This window comes from Clinocottus analis, unplaced genomic scaffold (genome assembly GCF_023055335.1).
Source record: "Clinocottus analis isolate CAN_PGR_092001 unplaced genomic scaffold, fCliAna1.0.p SCAF_23, whole genome shotgun sequence".
NCBI lineage: Eukaryota > Metazoa > Chordata > Actinopteri > Perciformes > Cottidae > Clinocottus > Clinocottus analis.
Genome location: NW_027175965.1, coordinates 2,660,229 through 2,683,001, shown reverse-complemented (window position 1 = coordinate 2,683,001; position 22,773 = coordinate 2,660,229). Strand labels below are relative to the sequence as shown.

Genomic DNA, 22,773 nt, shown 5'->3' with positions numbered 1-22,773 from the left:
GCTGCTCCAACAACAACTACAGTTTCCACAACTACACCAGCAGCAATGACCACAGCTGCTCCAACAACAACTACAGTTGCCACAACTACACCAACAGTGACCACAGCTGCTTCAACAACAACTACAGTTGCCACAACTACACCAACAGCAACTAGCACAGCTGCTCCAGGAAGAACTACTGCAGCAGCAATGACCACAGCTGCTCCAACAACAACTACAGTTGCCACAACTACACCAACAGTGACCACAGCTGCTCCAACAACAACTACTACAGCGACAACGACCACAGCTGCTCCAACAACAACTACAGTTGCCACAACTACACCAACAGTGACCACAGCTGCTTCAACAACGACTACAGTTGCCACAACTACACCAACAGCAATGACCACAGCTGCTACAACAACTTCTACAGTTGCCACAAGTACACCGGCAGCAACGACCACAGCTGCTTCAACAACCACTACTGCAGCAGCAACGACCACAGCTGCTCAAACAACGTCTACAGTTGCCACAACTACACCGGCAGCAACTAGCACAGCTGCTCCAGGAAGAACTACTGCAGCAGCAATGACCACAGCTGCTCCAACAACAACTACAGTTTCCAACACTACACCAGCAACACCGACCACAGCTGCTGCAACAACAACTACAGTTGCCACAACTACACCAACAGCAACGAGCACAGCTGCTCCAACAACAACTACAGTTGCCACAACTACACCAACAGTGACCACAGCTGCTCCAACAACAACTACTACAGCGACAACGACCACAGCTGCTCCAACAACGACTACATTTGCCACAACTACACCGGCAGCAACCAGCACAGCTGCTCCAGGAAGAACTACTGCAGCAGCAATGACCACAGCTGCTCCAACAACAACTACAGTTTCCAACACTACACCAGCAACACCGACCACAGCTGCTGCAACAACAACTACAGTTGCCACAACTACACCAACAGCAACGAGCACAGCTGCTACAACAACATCTACAGTTGCCACAACTACACCGGCAGCAACTAGCACAGCTGCTCCAGGAAGAACTACTGCAGCGACAACGACCACAGCTGCTCCAACAACAACTACAGTTGCCACAACTACACCAACAGTGACCACAGCTGCTCCAACAACGACTACAGTTGCCACAACTACACCGGCAGCAACTAGCACAGCTGCTCCAGGAAGAACTACTGCAGCAGCAATGACCACAGCTGCTCCAACAACAACTACAGTTTCCAACACTACACCAGCAACACCGACCACAGCTGCTGCAACAACAACTACAGTTGCCACAACTACACTGGCAGCAACTAGCACAGCTGCTCCAGGAAGAACTACTGCAGCGACAACGACCACAGCTGCTCCAACAACAACTAAAGTAGCCACAACTACACCAACAGTGACCACAGCTGCTCCAACAACGACTACAGTTGCCACAACTACACCGGCAGCAACTAGCACAGCTGCTCCAGGAAGAACTACTGCAGCAGCAATGACCACAGCTGCTCCAACAACAACTACAGTTTCCAACACTACACCAGCAACACCGACCACAGCTGCTGCAACAACAACTACAGTTGCCACAACTACACTGGCAGCAACTAGCACAGCTGCTCCAGGAAGAACTACTGCAGCAGCAATGACCACAGCTGCTCCAACAACAACTACAGTTTCCAACACTACACCAGAAACACCGACCACAGCTGCTGCAACAACAACTACAGTTGCCACAACTACACCAACAGCAACGAGCACAGCTGCTACAACAACGTCTACAGTTGCCACAACTACACCGGCAGCAACTAGCACAGCTGCTCCAGGAAGAACTACTGCAGCAGCAATGACCACAGCTGCTCCAACAACAACTACAGTTGCCACAACTACACCAACAGTGACCACAGCTGCTCCAACAACAACTACTACAGCGACAATGACCACAGCTGCTCCAACAACAACTACAGTTGCCACAACTACACCAACAGTGACCAGAGCTGCTTCAACAACAACTACAGTTGCCACAACTACACCAACAGCAATGACCACAGCTGCTCCAACAACAACTACAGTTGGCACAACTACACCAACAGTGACCACAGCTGCTCCAACAACAACTACTACAGCGACAACGACCACAGCTGCTCCAACAACGACTACATTTGCCACAACTACACCGGCAGCAACTAGCACAGCTGCTCCAGGAAGAACTACTGCAGCAGCAACTAGCACAGCTGCTCCAGGAAGAACTACTGCAGCAGCAATGACCACAGCTGCTCCAACAACAACTACAGTTTCCAACACTACACCAGCAACACCGACCACAGCTGCTGCAACAACAACTACAGTTGCCACAACTACACCAACAGCAACGAGCACAGCTGCTACAACAACATCTACAGTTGCCACAACTACACCGGCAGCAACTAGCACAGCTGCTCCAGGAAGAACTACTGCAGCGACAACGACCACAGCTGCTCCAACAACAACTACAGTTGCCACAACTACACCAACAGTGACCACAGCTGCTTCAACAACTTCTACAGTTGCCACAAGTACACCGGCAGCAACGACCACAGCTGCTTCAACAACCACTACTGCAGCAGCAACGACCACAGCTGCTACAACAACGTCTACAGTTGCCACAACTACACCGGCAGCAACTAGCACAGCTGCTCCAGGAAGAACTACTGCAGCAGCAATGACCACAGCTGCTCCAACAACAACTACAGTTGCCACAACTACACCAACAGCAACGAGCACAGCTGCTACAACAACGTCTACAGTTGCCACAACTACACCGGCAGCAACTAGCACAGCTGCTCCAGGAAGAACTACTGCAGCAGCAATGACCACAGCTGCTCCAACAACAACTACAGTTTCCAACACTACACCAGAAACACCGACCACAGCTGCTGCAACAACAACTACAGTTGCCACAACTACACCAACAGCAACGAGCACAGCTGCTACAACAACGTCTACAGTTGCCACAACTACACCGGCAGCAACTAGCACAGCTGCTCCAGGAAGAACTACTGCAGCAGCAATGACCACAGCTGCTCCAACAACAACTACAGTTGCCACAACTACACCAACAGTGACCACAGCTGCTCCAACAACAACTACTACAGCGACAACGACCACAGCTGCTCCAACAACGACTACATTTGCCACAACTACACCGGCAGCAACTAGCACAGCTGCTCCAGGAAGAACTACTGCAGCAGCAATGACCACAGCTGCTCCAACAACAACTACAGTTTCCAACACTACACCAGCAACACCAACCACAGCTGCTGCAACAACAACTACAGTTGCCACAACTACACCAACAGCAACGAGCACAGCTGCTACAACAACGTCTACAGTTGCCACAACTACACCGGCAGCAACTAGCACAGCTGCTCCAGGAAGAACTACTGCAGCGACAACGACCACAGCTGCTCCAACAACAACTACAGTTGCCACAACTACACCAACAGTGACCACAGCTGCTCCAACAACGACTACAGTTGCCACAACTACACCGGCAGCAACTAGCACAGCTGCTCCAGGAAGAACTACTGCAGCAGCAATGACCACAGCTGCTCCAACAACAACTACAGTTTCCAACACTACACCAGCAACACCGACCACAGCTGCTGCAACAACAACTACAGTTGCCACAACTACACCAACACCAACGACCACAGCTGCTACAACAACGTCTACAGTTGCCACAACTACACCGGCAGCAACTAGCACAGCTGCTCCAGGAAGAACTACTGCAGCGACAACGACCACAGCTGCTCCAACAACAACTACAGTTGCCACAACTACACCAACAGTGACCACAGCTGCTTCAACAACTTCTACAGTTGCCACAAGTACACCGGCAGCAACGACCACAGCTGCTTCAACAACCACTACTGCAGCAGCAACGACCACAGCTGCTCCAACAACGTCTACAGTTGCCACAACTACACCGGCAGCAACTAGCACAGCTGCTCCAGGAAGAACTACTGCAGCAGCAATGACCACAGCTGCTCCAACAACAACTACAGTTGCCACAACTACACCAACAGCAACAAGCACAGCTGCTACAACAACGTCTACAGTTGCCACAACTACACCGGCAGCAACTAGCACAGCTGCTCCAGGAAGAACTACTGCAGCAGCAATGACCACAGCTGCTCCAACAACAACTACAGTTGCCACAACTACACCAACAGTGACCACAGCTGCTCCAACAACAACTACTACAGCGACAACGACCACAGCTGCTCCAACAACGACTACATTTGCCACAACTACACCGGCAGCAACTAGCACAGCTGCTCCAGGAAGAACTACTGCAGCAGCAATGACCACAGCTGCTCCAACAACAACTACAGTTTCCAACACTACACCAGCAACACCGACCACAGCTGCTGCAACAACAACTACAGTTGCCACAACTACACCAACAGCAACGAGCACAGCTGCTACAACAACGTCTACAGTTGCCACAACTACACCGGCAGCAACTAGCACAGCTGCTCCAGGAAGAACTACTGCAGCGACAACGACCACAGCTGCTCCAACAACAACTACAGTTGCCACAACTACACCAACAGTGACCACAGCTGCTCCAACAACGACTACAGTTGCCACAACTACACCGGCAGCAACTAGCACAGCTGCTCCAGGAAGAACTACTGCAGCAGCAATGACCACAGCTGCTCCAACAACAACTACAGTTTCCAACACTACACCAGCAACACCGACCACAGCTGCTGCAACAACAACTACAGTTGCCACAACTACACCAACACCAACGACCACAGCTGCTACAACAACGTCTACAGTTGCCACAACTACACCGGCAGCAACTAGCACAGCTGCTCCAGGAAGAACTACTGCAGCGACAACGACAACAGCTGCTCCAACAACAACTACAGTTGCCACAACTACACCAACAGTGACCACAGCTGCTTCAACAACTTCTACAGTTGCAACAAGTACACCGGCAGCAACGACCACAGCTGCTTCAACAACCACTACTGCAGCAGCAACGACCACAGCTGCTCCAACAACGTCTACAGTTGCCACAACTACACCGGCAGCAACTAGCACAGCTGCTCCAGGAAGAACTACTGCAGCAGCAATGACCACAGCTGCTCCAACAACAACTACAGTTGCCACAACTACACCAACAGCAACGAGCACAGCTGCTACAACAACGTCTACAGTTGCCACAACTACACCGGCAGCAACTAGCACAGCTGCTCCAGGAAGAACTACTGCAGCAGCAATGACCACAGCTGCTCCAACAACAACTACAGTTGCCACAACTACACCAACAGTGACCACAGCTGCTCCAACAACAACTACTACAGCGACAACGACCACAGCTGCTCCAACAACAACTACATTTGCCACAACTACACCAACAGTGACCACAGCTGCTTCAACAACAACTACAGTTGCCACAACTACACAAACAGCAATGACCACAGCTGCTACAACAACTTCTACAGTTGCCACAAGTACACCGGCAGCAACGACCACAGCTGCTTCAACAACCACTACTGCAGCAGCAACGACCACAGCTGCTCCAACAACGTCTACAGTTGCCACAACTACACCGGCAGCAACTAGCACAGCTGCTCCAGGAAGAACTACTGCAGCAGCAATGACCACAGCTGCTCCAACAACAACTACAGTTTCCAACACTACACCAGCAACACCGACCACAGCTGCTGCAACAACAACTACAGTTGCCACAACTACACCAACAGCAACGAGCACAGCTGCTACAACAACGTCTACAGTTGCCACAACTACATCGGCAGCAACTAGCACAGCTGCTCCAGTAAGAACTACTGCAGCAGCAATGACCACAGCTGCTCCAACAACAACTACTGCAGCAGCAACGACCACAGCTGCTCCAACAACGTCTACAGTTGCAACAACTACACCGGCAGAAACTAGCACAGCTGCTCCAGGAAGAACTACTGCAGCAGCAATGACCACAGCTGCTCCAACAACAACTACAGTTTCCAACACTACACCAGCAACACCGACCACAGCTGCTGCAACAACAACTACAGTTGCCACAACTACACCAACAGCAACGAGCACAGCTGCTACAACAACGTCTACAGTTGCCACAACTACACCGGCAGCAACTAGCACAGCTGCTCCAGGAAGAACTACTGCAGCAGCAATGACCACAGCTGCTCCAACAACAACTACAGTTTCCAACACTACACCAGAAACACCGACCACAGCTGCTGCAACAACAACTACAGTTGCCACAACTACACCAACAGCAACGAGCACAGCTGCTACAACAACGTCTACAGTTGCCACAACTACACCGGCAGCAACTAGCACAGCTGCTCCAGGAAGAACTACTGCAGCAGCAATGACCACAGCTGCTCCAACAACAACTACAGTTGCCACAACTACACCAACAGTGACCACAGCTGCTACAACAACAACTACAGTTGCCACAACTACACCAACAGTGACCACAGCTGCTCCAACAACAACTGCAATTGCCACAACGACAACATCAGCGACCACAGCTGCACCAATGACTACTCTTGCCACAACTACACCAGCAGCAATGACCACAGCTGCTACAACAACTTCTACAGTTGGCACAACTACACCAGCAGCAACGACCACAGCTGCTCCAACAACAACTACTGCAGCAGCAACGACCACAGCTGCTCCACCAACAACTAGAGTTACCAACACTACACCAGCAACAACAATGACCATAGGTGCTCCAACAACAACTAAAATTGCCACAACTACACCAACAGTGACCACAGCTGCTCCACCAACAACTAGAGTTACCAACACTACACCAGCAACAACAATGACCACAGCTGCTCCAACAACAACTACAGTTGCCACAACTACACCAACAGTGACCACAGCTGCTCCAACAACAACTACTACAGCGACAACGACCACAGCTGCTCCAACAACGACTACATTTGCCACAACTACACCGGCAGCAACTAGCACAGCTGCTCCAGGAAGAACTACTGCAGCAGCAATGACCACAGCTGCTCCAACAACAACTACAGTTGCCACAACTACACCAACAGTGACCACAGCTGCTCCAACAACAACTACAGTTGCCACAACTACACCAACAGTGACCACAGCTGCTCCAACAACAACTACAATTGCCACAACGACAACATCAGCGACCACAGCTGCACCAATGACTACTCTTGCCACAACTACACCAGCAGCAATGACCACAGCTGCTACAACAACTTCTACAGTTGGCACAACTACACCAGCAGCAACGACCACAGCTGCTCCAACAACAACTACTGCAGCAGCAACGACCACAGCTGCTCCACCAACAACTAGAGTTACCAACACTACACCAGCAACAACAATGACCATAGGTGCTCCAACAACAACTAAAATTGCCACAACTACACCAACAGTGACCACAGCTGCTCCACCAACAACTAGAGTTACCAACACTACACCAGCAACAACAATGACCACAGCTGCTCCAACAACAACTACAGTTGCCACAACTACACCAACAGTGACCACAGCTGCTCCAACAACAACTACTACAGCGACAACGACCACAGCTGCTCCAACAACGACTACATTTGCCACAACTACACCGGCAGCAACTAGCACAGCTGCTCCAGGAAGAACTACTGCAGCAGCAATGACCACAGCTGCTCCAACAACAACTACAGTTTCCAACACTACACCAGCAACACCGACCACAGCTGCTGCAACAACAACTACAGTTGCCACAACTACACCAACAGCAACGAGCACAGCTGCTACAACAACGTCTACCGTTGCCACAACTACATCGGCAGCAACTAGCACAGCTGCTCCAGGAAGAACTACTGCAGCGACAACGACCACAGCTGCTGCAACAACAACTACAGTTGCCACAACTACACCAACAGCAACGAGCACAGCTGCTACAACAACGTCTACAGTTGCCACAACTACACCGGCAGCAACTAGCACAGCTGCTCCAGGAAGAACTACTGCAGCAGCAATGACCACAGCTGCTCCAACAACAACTACAGTTGCCACAACTACACCAACAGTGACCACAGCTGCTCCAACAACAACTACAGTTGCCACAACTACACCAACAGTGACCACAGCTGCTCCAACAACAACTACAATTGCCACAACGACAACATCAGCGACCACAGCTGCACCAATGACTACTCTTGCCACAACTACACCAGCAGCAATGACCACAGCTGCTACAACAACGTCTACAGTTGCCACAACTACACCGGCAGCAACTAGCACAGCTGCTCCAGGAAGAACTACTGCAGCAGCAATGACCACAGCTGCTCCAACAACAACTACAGTTGCCACAACTACACCAACAGTGACCACAGCTGCTCCAACAACGACTACAGTTGCCACAACTACACCGGCAGCAACTAGCACAGCTGCTCCAGGAAGAACTACTGCAGCAGCAATGACCACAGCTGCTCCAACAACAACTACAGTTTCCAACACTACACCAGCAACACCGACCACAGCTGCTGCAACAACAACTACAGTTGCCACAACTACACCAACACCAACGACCACAGCTGCTACAACAACGTCTACAGTTGCCACAACTACACCGGCAGCAACTAGCACAGCTGCTCCAGGAAGAACTACTGCAGCGACAACGACCACAGCTGCTCCAACAACAACTACAGTTGCCACAACTACACCAACAGTGACCACAGCTGCTTCAACAACTTCTACAGTTGCCACAAGTACACCGGCAGCAACGACCACAGCTGCTTCAACAACCACTACTGCAGCAGCAACGACCACAGCTGCTCCAACAACGTCTACAGTTGCCACAACTACACCGGCAGCAACTAGCACAGCTGCTCCAGGAAGAACTACTGCAGCAGCAATGACCACAGCTGCTCCAACAACAACTACAGTTGCCACAACTACACCAACAGCAACGAGCACAGCTGCTACAACAACGTCTACAGTTGCCACAACTACACCGGCAGCAACTAGCACAGCTGCTCCAGGAAGAACTACTGCAGCAGCAATGACCACAGCTGCTCCAACAACAACTACAGTTGCCACAACTACACCAACAGTGACCACAGCTGCTCCAACAACAACTACTACAGCGACAACGACCACAGCTGCTCCAACAACAACTACAGTTGCCACAACTACACCAACAGTGACCACAGCTGCTTCAACAACAACTACAGTTGCCACAACTACACAAACAGCAATGACCACAGCTGCTACAACAACTTCTACAGTTGCCACAAGTACACCGGCAGCAACGACCACAGCTGCTTCAACAACCACTACTGCAGCAGCAACGACCACAGCTGCTCCAACAACGTCTACAGTTGCCACAACTACACCGGCAGCAACTAGCACAGCTGCTCCAGGAAGAACTACTGCAGCAGCAATGACCACAGCTGCTCCAACAACAACTGCAGTTTCCAACACTACACCAGCAACACCGACCACAGCTGCTGCAACAACAACTACAGTTGCCACAACTACACCAACAGCAACGAGCACAGCTGCTACAACAACGTCTACAGTTGCCACAACTACATCGGCAGCAACTAGCACAGCTGCTCCAGTAAGAACTACTGCAGCAGCAATGACCACAGCTGCTCCAACAACAACTACTGCAGCAGCAACGACCACAGCTGCTCCAACAACGTCTACAGTTGCCACAACTACACCGGCAGCAACTAGCACAGCTGCTCCAGGAAGAACTACTGCAGCAGCAATGACCACAGCTGCTCCAACAACAACTACAGTTTCCAACACTACACCAGCAACACCGACCACAGCTGCTGCAACAACAACTACAGTTGCCACAACTACACCAACAGCAACGAGCACAGCTGCTACAACAACGTCTACAGTTGCCACAACTACACCGGCAGCAACTAGCACAGCTGCTCCAGGAAGAACTACTGCAGCAGCAATGACCACAGCTGCTCCAACAACAACTACAGTTGCCACAACTACACCAACAGTGACCACAGCTGCTCCAACAACAACTACAGTTGCCCCAACTACACCAACAGTGACCACAGCTGCTCCAACAACAACTACAATTGCCACAACGACAACATCAGCGACCACAGCTGCACCAATGACTACTCTTGCCACAACTACACCAGCAGCAATGACCACAGCTGCTACAACAACTTCTACAGTTGGCACAACTACACCAGCAGCAACGACCACAGCTGCTCCAACAACAACTACTGCAGCAGCAACGACCACAGCTGCTCCACCAACAACTAGAGTTACCAACACTACACCAGCAACAACAATGACCACAGCTGCTCCAACAACAACTACAGTTGCCACAACTACACCAACAGTGACCACAGCTGCTCCAACAACAACTACTACAGCGACAACGACCACAGCTGCTCCAACAACGACTACATTTGCCACAACTACACCGGCAGCAACTAGCACAGCTGCTCCAGGAAGAACTACTGCAGCAGCAATGACCACAGCTGCTCCAACAACAACTACAGTTTCCAACACTACACCAGCAACACCGACCACAGCTGCTGCAACAACAACTACAGTTGCCACAACTACACCAACAGCAACGAGCACAGCTGCTACAACAACGTCTACCGTTGCCACAACTACATCGGCAGCAACTAGCACAGCTGCTCCAGGAAGAACTACTGCAGCGACAACGACCACAGCTGCTGCAACAACAACTACAGTTGCCACAACTACACCAACAGCAACGAGCACAGCTGCTACAACAACGTCTACAGTTGCCACAACTACACCGGCAGCAACTAGCACAGCTGCTCCAGGAAGAACTACTGCAGCAGCAATGACCACAGCTGCTCCAACAACAACTACAGTTGCCACAACTACACCAACAGTGACCACAGCTGCTCCAACAACAACTACAGTTGCCACAACTACACCAACAGTGACCACAGCTGCTCCAACAACAACTACAATTGCCACAACGACAACATCAGCGACCACAGCTGCACCAATGACTACTCTTGCCACAACTACACCAGCAGCAATGACCACAGCTGCTACAACAACGTCTACAGTTGCCACAACTACACCGGCAGCAACTAGCACAGCTGCTCCAGGAAGAACTACTGCAGCAGCAATGACCACAGCTGCTCCAACAACAACTACAGTTGCCACAACTACACCAACAGTGACCACAGCTGCTCCAACAACGACTACAGTTGCCACAACTACACCGGCAGCAACTAGCACAGCTGCTCCAGGAAGAACTACTGCAGCAGCAATGACCACAGCTGCTCCAACAACAACTACAGTTTCCAACACTACACCAGCAACACCGACCACAGCTGCTGCAACAACAACTACAGTTGCCACAACTACACCAACACCAACGACCACAGCTGCTACAACAACGTCTACAGTTGCCACAACTACACCGGCAGCAACTAGCACAGCTGCTCCAGGAAGAACTACTGCAGCGACAACGACCACAGCTGCTCCAACAACAACTACAGTTGCCACAACTACACCAACAGTGACCACAGCTGCTTCAACAACTTCTACAGTTGCCACAAGTACACCGGCAGCAACGACCACAGCTGCTTCAACAACCACTACTGCAGCAGCAACGACCACAGCTGCTCCAACAACGTCTACAGTTGCCACAACTACACCGGCAGCAACTAGCACAGCTGCTCCAGGAAGAACTACTGCAGCAGCAATGACCACAGCTGCTCCAACAACAACTACAGTTGCCACAACTACACCAACAGCAACGAGCACAGCTGCTACAACAACGTCTACAGTTGCCACAACTACACCGGCAGCAACTAGCACAGCTGCTCCAGGAAGAACTACTGCAGCAGCAATGACCACAGCTGCTCCAACAACAACTACAGTTGCCACAACTACACCAACAGTGACCACAGCTGCTCCAACAACAACTACTACAGCGACAACGACCACAGCTGCTCCAACAACAACTACAGTTGCCACAACTACACCAACAGTGACCACAGCTGCTTCAACAACAACTACAGTTGCCACAACTACACAAACAGCAATGACCACAGCTGCTACAACAACTTCTACAGTTGCCACAAGTACACCGGCAGCAACGACCACAGCTGCTTCAACAACCACTACTGCAGCAGCAACGACCACAGCTGCTCCAACAACGTCTACAGTTGCCACAACTACACCGGCAGCAACTAGCACAGCTGCTCCAGGAAGAACTACTGCAGCAGCAATGACCACAGCTGCTCCAACAACAACTGCAGTTTCCAACACTACACCAGCAACACCGACCACAGCTGCTGCAACAACAACTACAGTTGCCACAACTACACCAACAGCAACGAGCACAGCTGCTACAACAACGTCTACAGTTGCCACAACTACATCGGCAGCAACTAGCACAGCTGCTCCAGTAAGAACTACTGCAGCAGCAATGACCACAGCTGCTCCAACAACAACTACTGCAGCAGCAACGACCACAGCTGCTCCAACAACGTCTACAGTTGCCACAACTACACCGGCAGCAACTAGCACAGCTGCTCCAGGAAGAACTACTGCAGCAGCAATGACCACAGCTGCTCCAACAACAACTACAGTTTCCAACACTACACCAGCAACACCGACCACAGCTGCTGCAACAACAACTACAGTTGCCACAACTACACCAACAGCAACGAGCACAGCTGCTACAACAACGTCTACAGTTGCCACAACTACACCGGCAGCAACTAGCACAGCTGCTCCAGGAAGAACTACTGCAGCAGCAATGACCACAGCTGCTCCAACAACAACTACAGTTGCCACAACTACACCAACAGTGACCACAGCTGCTCCAACAACAACTACAGTTGCCCCAACTACACCAACAGTGACCACAGCTGCTCCAACAACAACTACAATTGCCACAACGACAACATCAGCGACCACAGCTGCACCAATGACTACTCTTGCCACAACTACACCAGCAGCAATGACCACAGCTGCTACAACAACTTCTACAGTTGGCACAACTACACCAGCAGCAACGACCACAGCTGCTCCAACAACAACTACTGCAGCAGCAACGACCACAGCTGCTCCACCAACAACTAGAGTTACCAACACTACACCAGCAACAACAATGACCATAGGTGCTCCAACAACAACTACAATTGCCACAACTACACCAACAGCAACGACCACAGCTGCTCCAACAACAACTACAGTTTCCACAACTACACCAGCAGCAACGACCACAGCTGCTCTAACAACAACTACAGTTGCCACAACTTCAACAACAGTGTCCACAGCTGCTCCAACAAAAACTACAGTTTCCACAACTACACCAACAGCAACGACCACAGCTGCTCCAACAACAACTACATTTTCCACAACTACACCAGCAGCAACGACCACAGCTGCTGCAACAACAACTACAGTTGCCACAACTACACCAACAGCAACGACCACAGCTGCTACAACAACGTCTACAGTTTCCACAACTACACCGGCAGCAACGAGCACAGCTGCTCCAACAAGAACTACTGCAGCAGCAACGACCACAGCTGCTCCAACAACAACTACAGTTGCCACAACTACACCAACAGTGACCACAGCTGCTCCAACAACAACTACATTTGCTACGACTACACCAACAGTGACCACAGCTGTTTCAACAACGACAGTTACCAACACGACACCAGCAACAACAATGACCACAGCTGCTCCAACAACAACTACAATTGCCACGACAACAACAGCGTCCACAGCAGCACCAATGACTACTATTGCCACAACTACACCAGCAGCAACGACCACAGCTGCTCCAACAACAACTACAGTTGCCACAACTACACCAACAGCAATAACCACAGCTGCTACAACAACTTCTACAGTTGCCACAAGTACACCGGCAGCAACGACCACAGCTGCTCTAACAACAACTACAGTTGCCACAACTTCAACAACAGTGTCCACAGCTGCTCCAACAACAACTACAGTTTCCACAACTACACCAACAGCAACGACCACAGCTGCTCCAACAACAACTACATTTTCCACAACTACACCAGCAGCAACGACCACAGCTGCTGCAACAACAACTACAGTTGCCACAACTACACCAACAGCAACGACCACAGCTGCTACAACAACGTCTACAGTTGCCACAACTACACCGGCAGCAACAAGCACAGCTGCTCCAACAAGAACTACTGCAGCAGCAACGACCACAGCTGCTCCAACAACAACTACAGTTGCCACAACTACACCAACAGTGACCACAGCTGCTCCAACAACAACTACATTTGCTACGACTACACCAACAGTGACCACAGCTGTTTCAACAACGACAGTTACCAACACGACACCAGCAACAACAATGACCACAGCTGCTCCAACAACAACTACAATTGCCACGACAACAACAGCGTCCACAGCAGCACCAATGACTACTATTGCCACAACTACACCAGCAGCAACGACCACAGCTGCTCCAACAACAACTACAGTTGCCACAACTACACCAACAGCAATGACCACAGCTGCTACAACAACTTCTACAGTTGCCACAAGTACACCGGCAGCAACGACCACAGCTGCTTCAACAACAACTACTGCAGCAACAACGACCACAGCTGCTCCAACAACAACTACAATTGCCACAACTACACCAACAGTGACCACAACTGCTGCAACAACATCTACATTTGCCACGACTACACCAGCAGCAACAACGACCACAGCTGCACCAACACCTACAATTACCGCAACAACAACGACACCAGCAGCAACATCGACCACAGCTGCTCCAACAACAACAACTATGGTTGCCACAACTACACCAGCAGCAACAACGACCTCAGCTGTTCCAACAACAACTGCAGTTTCCAACACTACACCAGAAACACCGACCACAGCTGCTGCAACAACAACTACAGTTGCCACAACTACACCAACAGCAACGAGCACAGCTGCTACAACAACGTCTACAGTTGCCACAACTACACCGGCAGCAACTAGCACAGCTGCTCCAGGAAGAACTACTGCAGCAGCAATGACCACAGCTGCTCCAACAACAACTACAGTTGCCACAACTACACCAACAGTGACCACAGCTGCTCCAACAACAACTACAGTTGCCACAACTACACCAACAGTGACCACAGCTGCTCCAACAACAACTACAATTGCCACAACGACAACATCAGCGACCACAGCTGCACCAATGACTACTCTTGCCACAACTACACCAGCAGCAATGACCACAGCTGCTACAACAACTTCTACAGTTGGCACAACTACACCAGCAGCAACGACCACAGCTGCTCCAACAACAACTACTGCAGCAGCAACGACCACAGCTGCTCCACCAACAACTAGAGTTACCAACACTACACCAGCAACAACAATGACCATAGGTGCTCCAACAACAACTACAATTGCCACAACTACACCAACAGCAACGACCACAGCTGCTCCAACAACAACTACAGTTTCCACAACTACACCAGCAGCAACGACCACAGCTGCTCTAACAACAACTACAGTTGCCACAACTTCAACAACAGTGTCCACAGCTGCTCCAACAACAACTACAGTTTCCACAACTACACCAACAGCAACGACCACAGCTGCTCCAACAACAACTACAGTTTCCACAACTACACCAGCAACAACGACCACAGCTGCTGCAACAACAACTACAGTTGCCACAACTACACCAACAGCAACGAGCACAGCTGCTACAACAACGTCTACAGTTGCCACAACTACACCGGCAGCAACGAGCACAGCTGCTCCAAGAAGAACTACTGCAGTAGCAACGACCACAGCTGCTCCAACAACAACTACAGTTGCCACAACTACACCAATAGTGACCACAGCTGCTCCAACAACAACTACAATTGCCACGACTACACCAGCAGCAACAACGACTACAGCTGCACCAACACCTACAATTACCGCAACAACAATGACACTAGCAGCAACATCGACCACAGCTGCTCCAACAACAACTACAGTTTCCACAACTACACCAGCAGCAATGACCACAGCTGCTACAACAACTTCTACAGTTGCCACAACTACACCGGCAGCAACGACCACAGCTGCTACAACAGCGTCTACAGTGGCCACAACTACACCGGCAGCAACGACCACAGTTGCTCCAACAACAATTACAGTTGCCACAACTACACCAACAGTCACCACAGCTGCTTCAACAACAACTACAGTTGCCACAACTACACCAACAGCAACGACCACAGCTGCTACAACAGCGTCTACAGTTGCCACAACTACACCGGCAGCAACGACCACAGCTGCTTCAACAACTACTGCAGCAGCAACGACCACAGCTGCTCCAACAACAACTACAATTGCCACAACGAAAACAACAGCGACCACAGCTGCACCAACGACTACTATTGTCACAACTACACCAGCAACACCGACCACAGCTGCTCCAAGAACAACTACTACAGCGACAACGACCACAGCTGCTCCAACAACAACTACATTTTCCACAACTACACCAGCAGCAACGACCACAGCTGCTGCAACAACAACTACAGTTGCCACAACTACACCAACAGCAACGACCACAGCTGCTACAACAACGTCTACAGTTGCCACAACTACACCGGCAGCAACGAGCACAGCTGCTCCAACAAGAACTACTGCAGCAGCAACGACCACAGCTGCTCCAACAACAACTACAGTTGCCACAACTACACCAACAGTGACCACAGCTGCTCCAACAACAACTACATTTGCTACGACTACACCAACAGTGACCACAGCTGTTTCAACAACGACAGTTACCAACACGACACCAGCAACAACAATGACCACAGCTGCTCCAACAACAACTACAATTGCCACGACAACAACAGCGTCCACAGCAGCACCAATGACTACTATTGCCACAACTACACCAGCAGCAACGACCACAGCTGCTCCAACAACAACTACAGTTGCCACAACTACACCAACAGCAATGACCACAGCTGCTACAACAACTTCTACAGTTGCCACAAGTACACCGGCAGCAACGACCACAGCTGCTTCAACAACAACTACTGCAGCAACAACGACCACAGCTGCTCCAACAACAACTACAATTGCCACAACTACACCAACAGTGACCACAACTGCTGCAACAACATCTACATTTGCCACGACTACACCAGCAGCAACAACGACCACAGCTGAACCAACACCTACAATTGCCGCAACAACAACGACACCAGCAGCAACATCGACCACAGCTGCTCCAACAACAACAACTATGGTTGCCACAACTACACCTGCAGCAACAACGACCTTAGCTGTTCCAACAACAACTGCAGTTGCTACAACTACACCAGCAACAACAATGACCACTGCTGCTCCAACAACAACTACAATTGCCACAACGACAACAACAGCGTCCACAGCTGCACCAATGACTACTATTGCCACAACGACAACAACAGCGTCCACAGCTGCACCAATGACTACTATTGCCACAACTACACCAGCAGCAACGACCACAGCTGCTCCAACAACAACTACTGCAGCGACAACGACCACAGCTGCTCCAACAACAACTACAGTTTCCACAACTACACCAGCAGCAATGACCACAGCTGCTCCAACAACAACTACAGTTGCCACAACTACACCAACAGTGACCACAGCTGCTTCAACAACAACTACAGTTGCCACAACTACACAAACCGCAATGACCACAGCTGCTACAACAACTTCTACAGTTGCTACAAGTACACCGGCAGCAACGACCACAGCTGCTCCAACAACAACTACAGTTGCCACAACTACACCAACAGTGACCACAGCTGCTTCAACAACAACTACAGTTTCCACAACTACAGCAGCAGCAATGACCACAGCTGCTACAACAACTTCTACAGTTGCCACAACTACACCGGCAGCAACGACCACAGCTGCTACAACAGCGTCTACAGTTGCCACAACTACACCGGCAGCAACGACCACAGTTGCTCCAACAACAACTACAGTTGCCACAACTACACCAACAGTCACCACAGCTGCTTCAACAACAACTACAGTTGCCACAAATACACCAACAGCAACGACCACAGCTGCTACAACAGCGTCTACAGTTGCCACAACTACACCGGCAGCAACGACCACAGCTGCTTCAACAACAACTACTACAGCAACAACGACCACAGCTGCACCAACACCTACAATTACCGCAACAACAACGACACCAGCAGCAACATCGACCACAGCTGCTCCAACAACAACAACTATGGTTGCCACAACTACACCAGCAGCAACAACGACCTCAGCTGTTCCAACAACAACTGCAGTTGCTACAACTACACCAGCAACAACAATGACCATAGGTGCTCCAACAACAACTACAATTGCCACAACGAAAACAACAGCGACCACAACTGCACCAACGACTACTATTGTCACAACTACACCAGCAACACCGACCACAGCTGCTCCAAGAACAACTACTACAGCGACAACGACCACAGCTGCTCCAACAACAACTACATTTTCCACAACTACACCAGCAGCAACGACCACAGCTGCTGCAACAACAACTACAGTTGCCACGACTACACCAGCAGCAACAACGACCACAGCTGCACCAACACCTACAATATCCGCAACAACAACGACACCAGCAGCAACATCGACCACAGCTGCTCCAACAACAACAACTATGGTTGCCACAACTACACCAGCAGCAACAACGACCTTAGCTGTTCCAACAACAACTGCAGTTGCTACAACTACACCAGCAACAACAATGACCACTGCTGCTCCAACAACAACTACAATTGCCACAACGACAACAACAGCGTCCACAGCTGCACCAATGACTACTATTGCCACAACTACACCAGCAGCAACGACCACAGCTGCTCCAACAACAACTACTGCAGCGACAACGACCACAGCTGCTCCAACAACAACTACAGTTTCCACAACTACACCAGCAGCAATGACCACAGCTGCTCCAACAACAACTACAGTTGCCACAACTACACAAACCGCAATGACCACAGCTGCTACAACAACTTCTACAGTTGCCACAAGTACACCGGCAGCAACGACCACAGCTGCTCCAACAACAACTACAGTTGCCACAACTACACCAACAGTGACCACAGCTGCTTCAACAACAACTACAGTTTCCACAACTACACCAGCAGCAATGACCACAGCTGCTACAACAACTTCTACAGTTGCCACAACTACACCGGCAGCAACGACCACAGCTGCTACAACAGCGTCTACAGTTGCCACAACTACACCGGCAGCAACGACCACAGTTGCTCCAACAACAACTACAGTTGCCACAACTACACCAACAGTCACCACAGCTGCTTCAACAACAACTACAGTTGCCACAAATACACCAACAGCAACGACCACAGCTGCTACAACAGCGTCTACAGTTGCCACAACTACACCGGCAGCAACGACCACAGCTGCTTCAACAACAACTACTACAGCAGCAACGACCACAGCTGCTCCAACAACAACTACAGTTGCCACAACTACACCAACAGTGACCACAGCTGCTCCAACAACATCTACATTTGCCACGACTACACCAGCAGCAACAACGACCACAGCTGCACCAACACCTACAATTGCCGCAACAACAACGACACCAGCAACAACATCGACCACAGCTGCTCCAACAACATCTACAGTTGCCACAACTACACCGACGACCACAGCTGTTCCAACAACAACTAGAGTTGCCACAACTCCAACTACCAAAGAAGCAACAACGACCACAGCTGTTCCAACAAGAACTGCAGTTGCTACAACTACACCAGCAACAACAACGACCACAGTTGCTCCAACAACAACTACAGTTTCCACAACTACACCAACAGTGACCACAGCTGCTCCAACAACAACTACTGCACCAGCAACGACCACAGCTGGTCCAACAACAACTACAGTTTCCACAACTACAGCAGCAGCAATGACCACAGCTGGTCCAACAACAACTACAGTTGCCACAACTACACCAACAGTGACCACAGCTGCTTCAACAACAACTACAGTTGCCACAACTACACCAACAGCAATGACCACAGATGCTACAACAACTTCTACAATTGCCACAACTACACAGGCAGCAACATCGACCACAGCTGCTCCAACAACATCTACAGTTGCCACAACTACACCGACGACCACAGCTGTTCCAACAACAACTAGAGTTGCCACAACTCCAACTACCAAAGAAGCAACAACGACCACAACTGCAGTTGCTACAACTACACCAGCAACAACAATGACCATAGGTGCTCCAACAACAACTACAATTGCCACAACGACAACAACAGCGACCACAGCTGCACCAACGACTACTATTGTCACAACTACACCAGCAGCAACGACCACAGTTGCTCCAACAACAACTACAGTTGCCACAACTACACCAATAGCAAAAACTACAGCTGAGACAACATTTTCTACAGTTGCCACAACTACAGAAACAGCAACCACAGCTTCTGCCGCAACTACACCAGCAGCAGCAACGCCCACAGCTGCACCAGCAACAACTGCAGCTGCTGCAACTACACCAGCAGCTGCAACGCCCACAGCTGCTGCAGCAAAAACTGCATCTGCCGCAACTACATCAGCAGCAGCAGCGACTACAGCTGCTCCAGCAACAACTGCAGCTGCCGCAACTACACCAGCAGCAGCAACGCCAACAGCTGCTCCAGCAACAACTGCATCTGCCGCAACTACACCAGCAGCAGCAGCGACTACAGCTGCTCCAGAAACAACTGCAGCTGCCACAACTACACCAGCAGCAACGCCCACAGCTGCTGCAGCAACAACTGCAGCTGCCGCAAATACACCAGCAGCAGCAGCGACCACAGCTGCACCAGCAACAACTGCAGCTGCCACAACTACACCAACAGCAGCAACGCCAACAGCTGCTCCAGCAACAACTACAGTTGCCACAACTACACCAGCAGCAACAACAACGACCAGAGCTGCTCCAACAACAACTCTATTCTCCACAACTACACCAACAGTCACCACGCCTTTTCCAACCACAGCTACAGTTGCCACAACTACAGCAGCAGCAACAATCACAGTTACACCAACAACAACCACCTTTGCACCATCAACAACCACAGCTGCCCCAACAAATACAGTTGCTGCAAACACAACTCAACCAGCAGCAACAACGAGTACAGAAGCTGCAACAACCCTAACTGCAGCCATCACAACTACGGCAGGAGCAACAACCCGGGGTCCAGCCACAATGACCTTAGTTGCCACAACTACACCAGCAGCAACAACAACCACAGCTGTTCCAACAATGACTACAGTTGTCACAACTACACCAGCAGCAACAACAACCACAGCTGCTCCAACAACTACAGTTGCCGCAACAACAACTACCCCTGTAGAAAAAATTACTACAGCTGCACCAGCAGCAAATACAGTTGCCACAACTACACCAGGATCAACACCCACCACCGCTGCTCCAACAACAACTACAGTTGCTGATCCAATGATCACAGCAGGTGTAACTACATCTGCCCCAACATCAACTTCGGCTAACCCAACAACAACTACACCTGCTGCAACAACAGCCACGGCTGCTCCTACAACTACCACAGCAGCTGCAACATCCCCAGCCACAGCCAAGTCGACCACAGTTGCCACAACTACAGTTTCTTTACCCACAATGACCTCAGTTGCAACAACAATTACACTGGCAGCAACAACAACCACAGCAGGATCAACAACCCCAGGTCCAGCCACAATGACCTCAGTTGCAACAACAAATAGACCGGCAGCAACAATGACCACAGCAGGTGCAACAACCACAATGGCACCATCAACATCAACTTCTGCCCCAACAACTGCAATATCTTCCGCCACGATTCCAGCAGCTACTATCCCGACAACAACTACAACCACATCTGGCTCATCAACAACTACAACAACCTCCGCTCCATCAACCCAATCAACTGCCAGTGACGCCTGCTCCATCCGACTGGGTGTGGTCCATCTGCTGCTTGGACTTCTTATCTTTACCGTCTGGTAGAATACAGAGAAGACACAACTTGGGTTTGATGCTCACTGACATCTTTATTGGCAGGTAGAGGGACTAGAATATCCAAATATAGGGAAGAGCTTTTTGAGTCTGGGTGAAGCTTTGTTGGAAGAAGTAGGCAGCAATGTAATAGAAACATATGCATATAGACAGAAGTAAATCCTACTGTCCTACAACAATTAATCTCACAGGTATTCATCTTTATTAATTATTAATGATTATTTATTATGGAAATGTGCTTGAACCAACATCTTCTATTACAATAGATTGAATCTTGGATTGAGCAGTATGCTTTATATTCCAGATATGAGTTTTGCAATGGTGTAACGAGGTGGTATACAAATGGTGTTCAATAATCTAATATTTCTTGTAATTTAACTATTTATTCGTCTTAAATAAAACACTTATATTCATACTTATATCTTGTACAAATGTCACATTTTGTGATCTCTTGTTTTATCAAATGCACATATGTTGCCTGTATGCTGTTAAAATCATAAAGCTCTGAGACAAATAATTGGTGATATTGTGCTTTAAAAAGAATTGTCTTGACGAGTGTGAATCCAACCCACTTGATAAATCAATGTTCTTTTCAACGTTCTATTATTGAAATAAAAATAAACAGAGGCAGTGAGGTCAATACAACAATAGCAGCAGGTGTGGTCATGTCAG

At 50.0% G+C, this 22,773-nt stretch overlaps 1 protein-coding gene across 1 annotated transcript; it reads left to right on the top strand.

The window, feature by feature from the left end:
* The first annotated feature begins 14,388 nt into the window (after positions 1–14,388).
* On the top strand, positions 14,389–21,548 carry LOC137793774 (probable serine/threonine-protein kinase clkA). The gene is made up of 8 exons (XM_068590129.1): positions 14,389–14,517; positions 14,735–14,835; positions 15,146–15,301; positions 15,884–16,212; positions 18,254–18,312; positions 20,238–20,323; positions 20,501–20,843; positions 21,024–21,548. The coding sequence occupies exons 1-8, from the start codon at positions 14,389–14,391 to the stop codon at positions 21,546–21,548; spliced, it is 1,728 nt and encodes a 575-aa protein (XP_068446230.1).
* Positions 21,549–22,773: the final 1,225 nt, after the last annotated feature.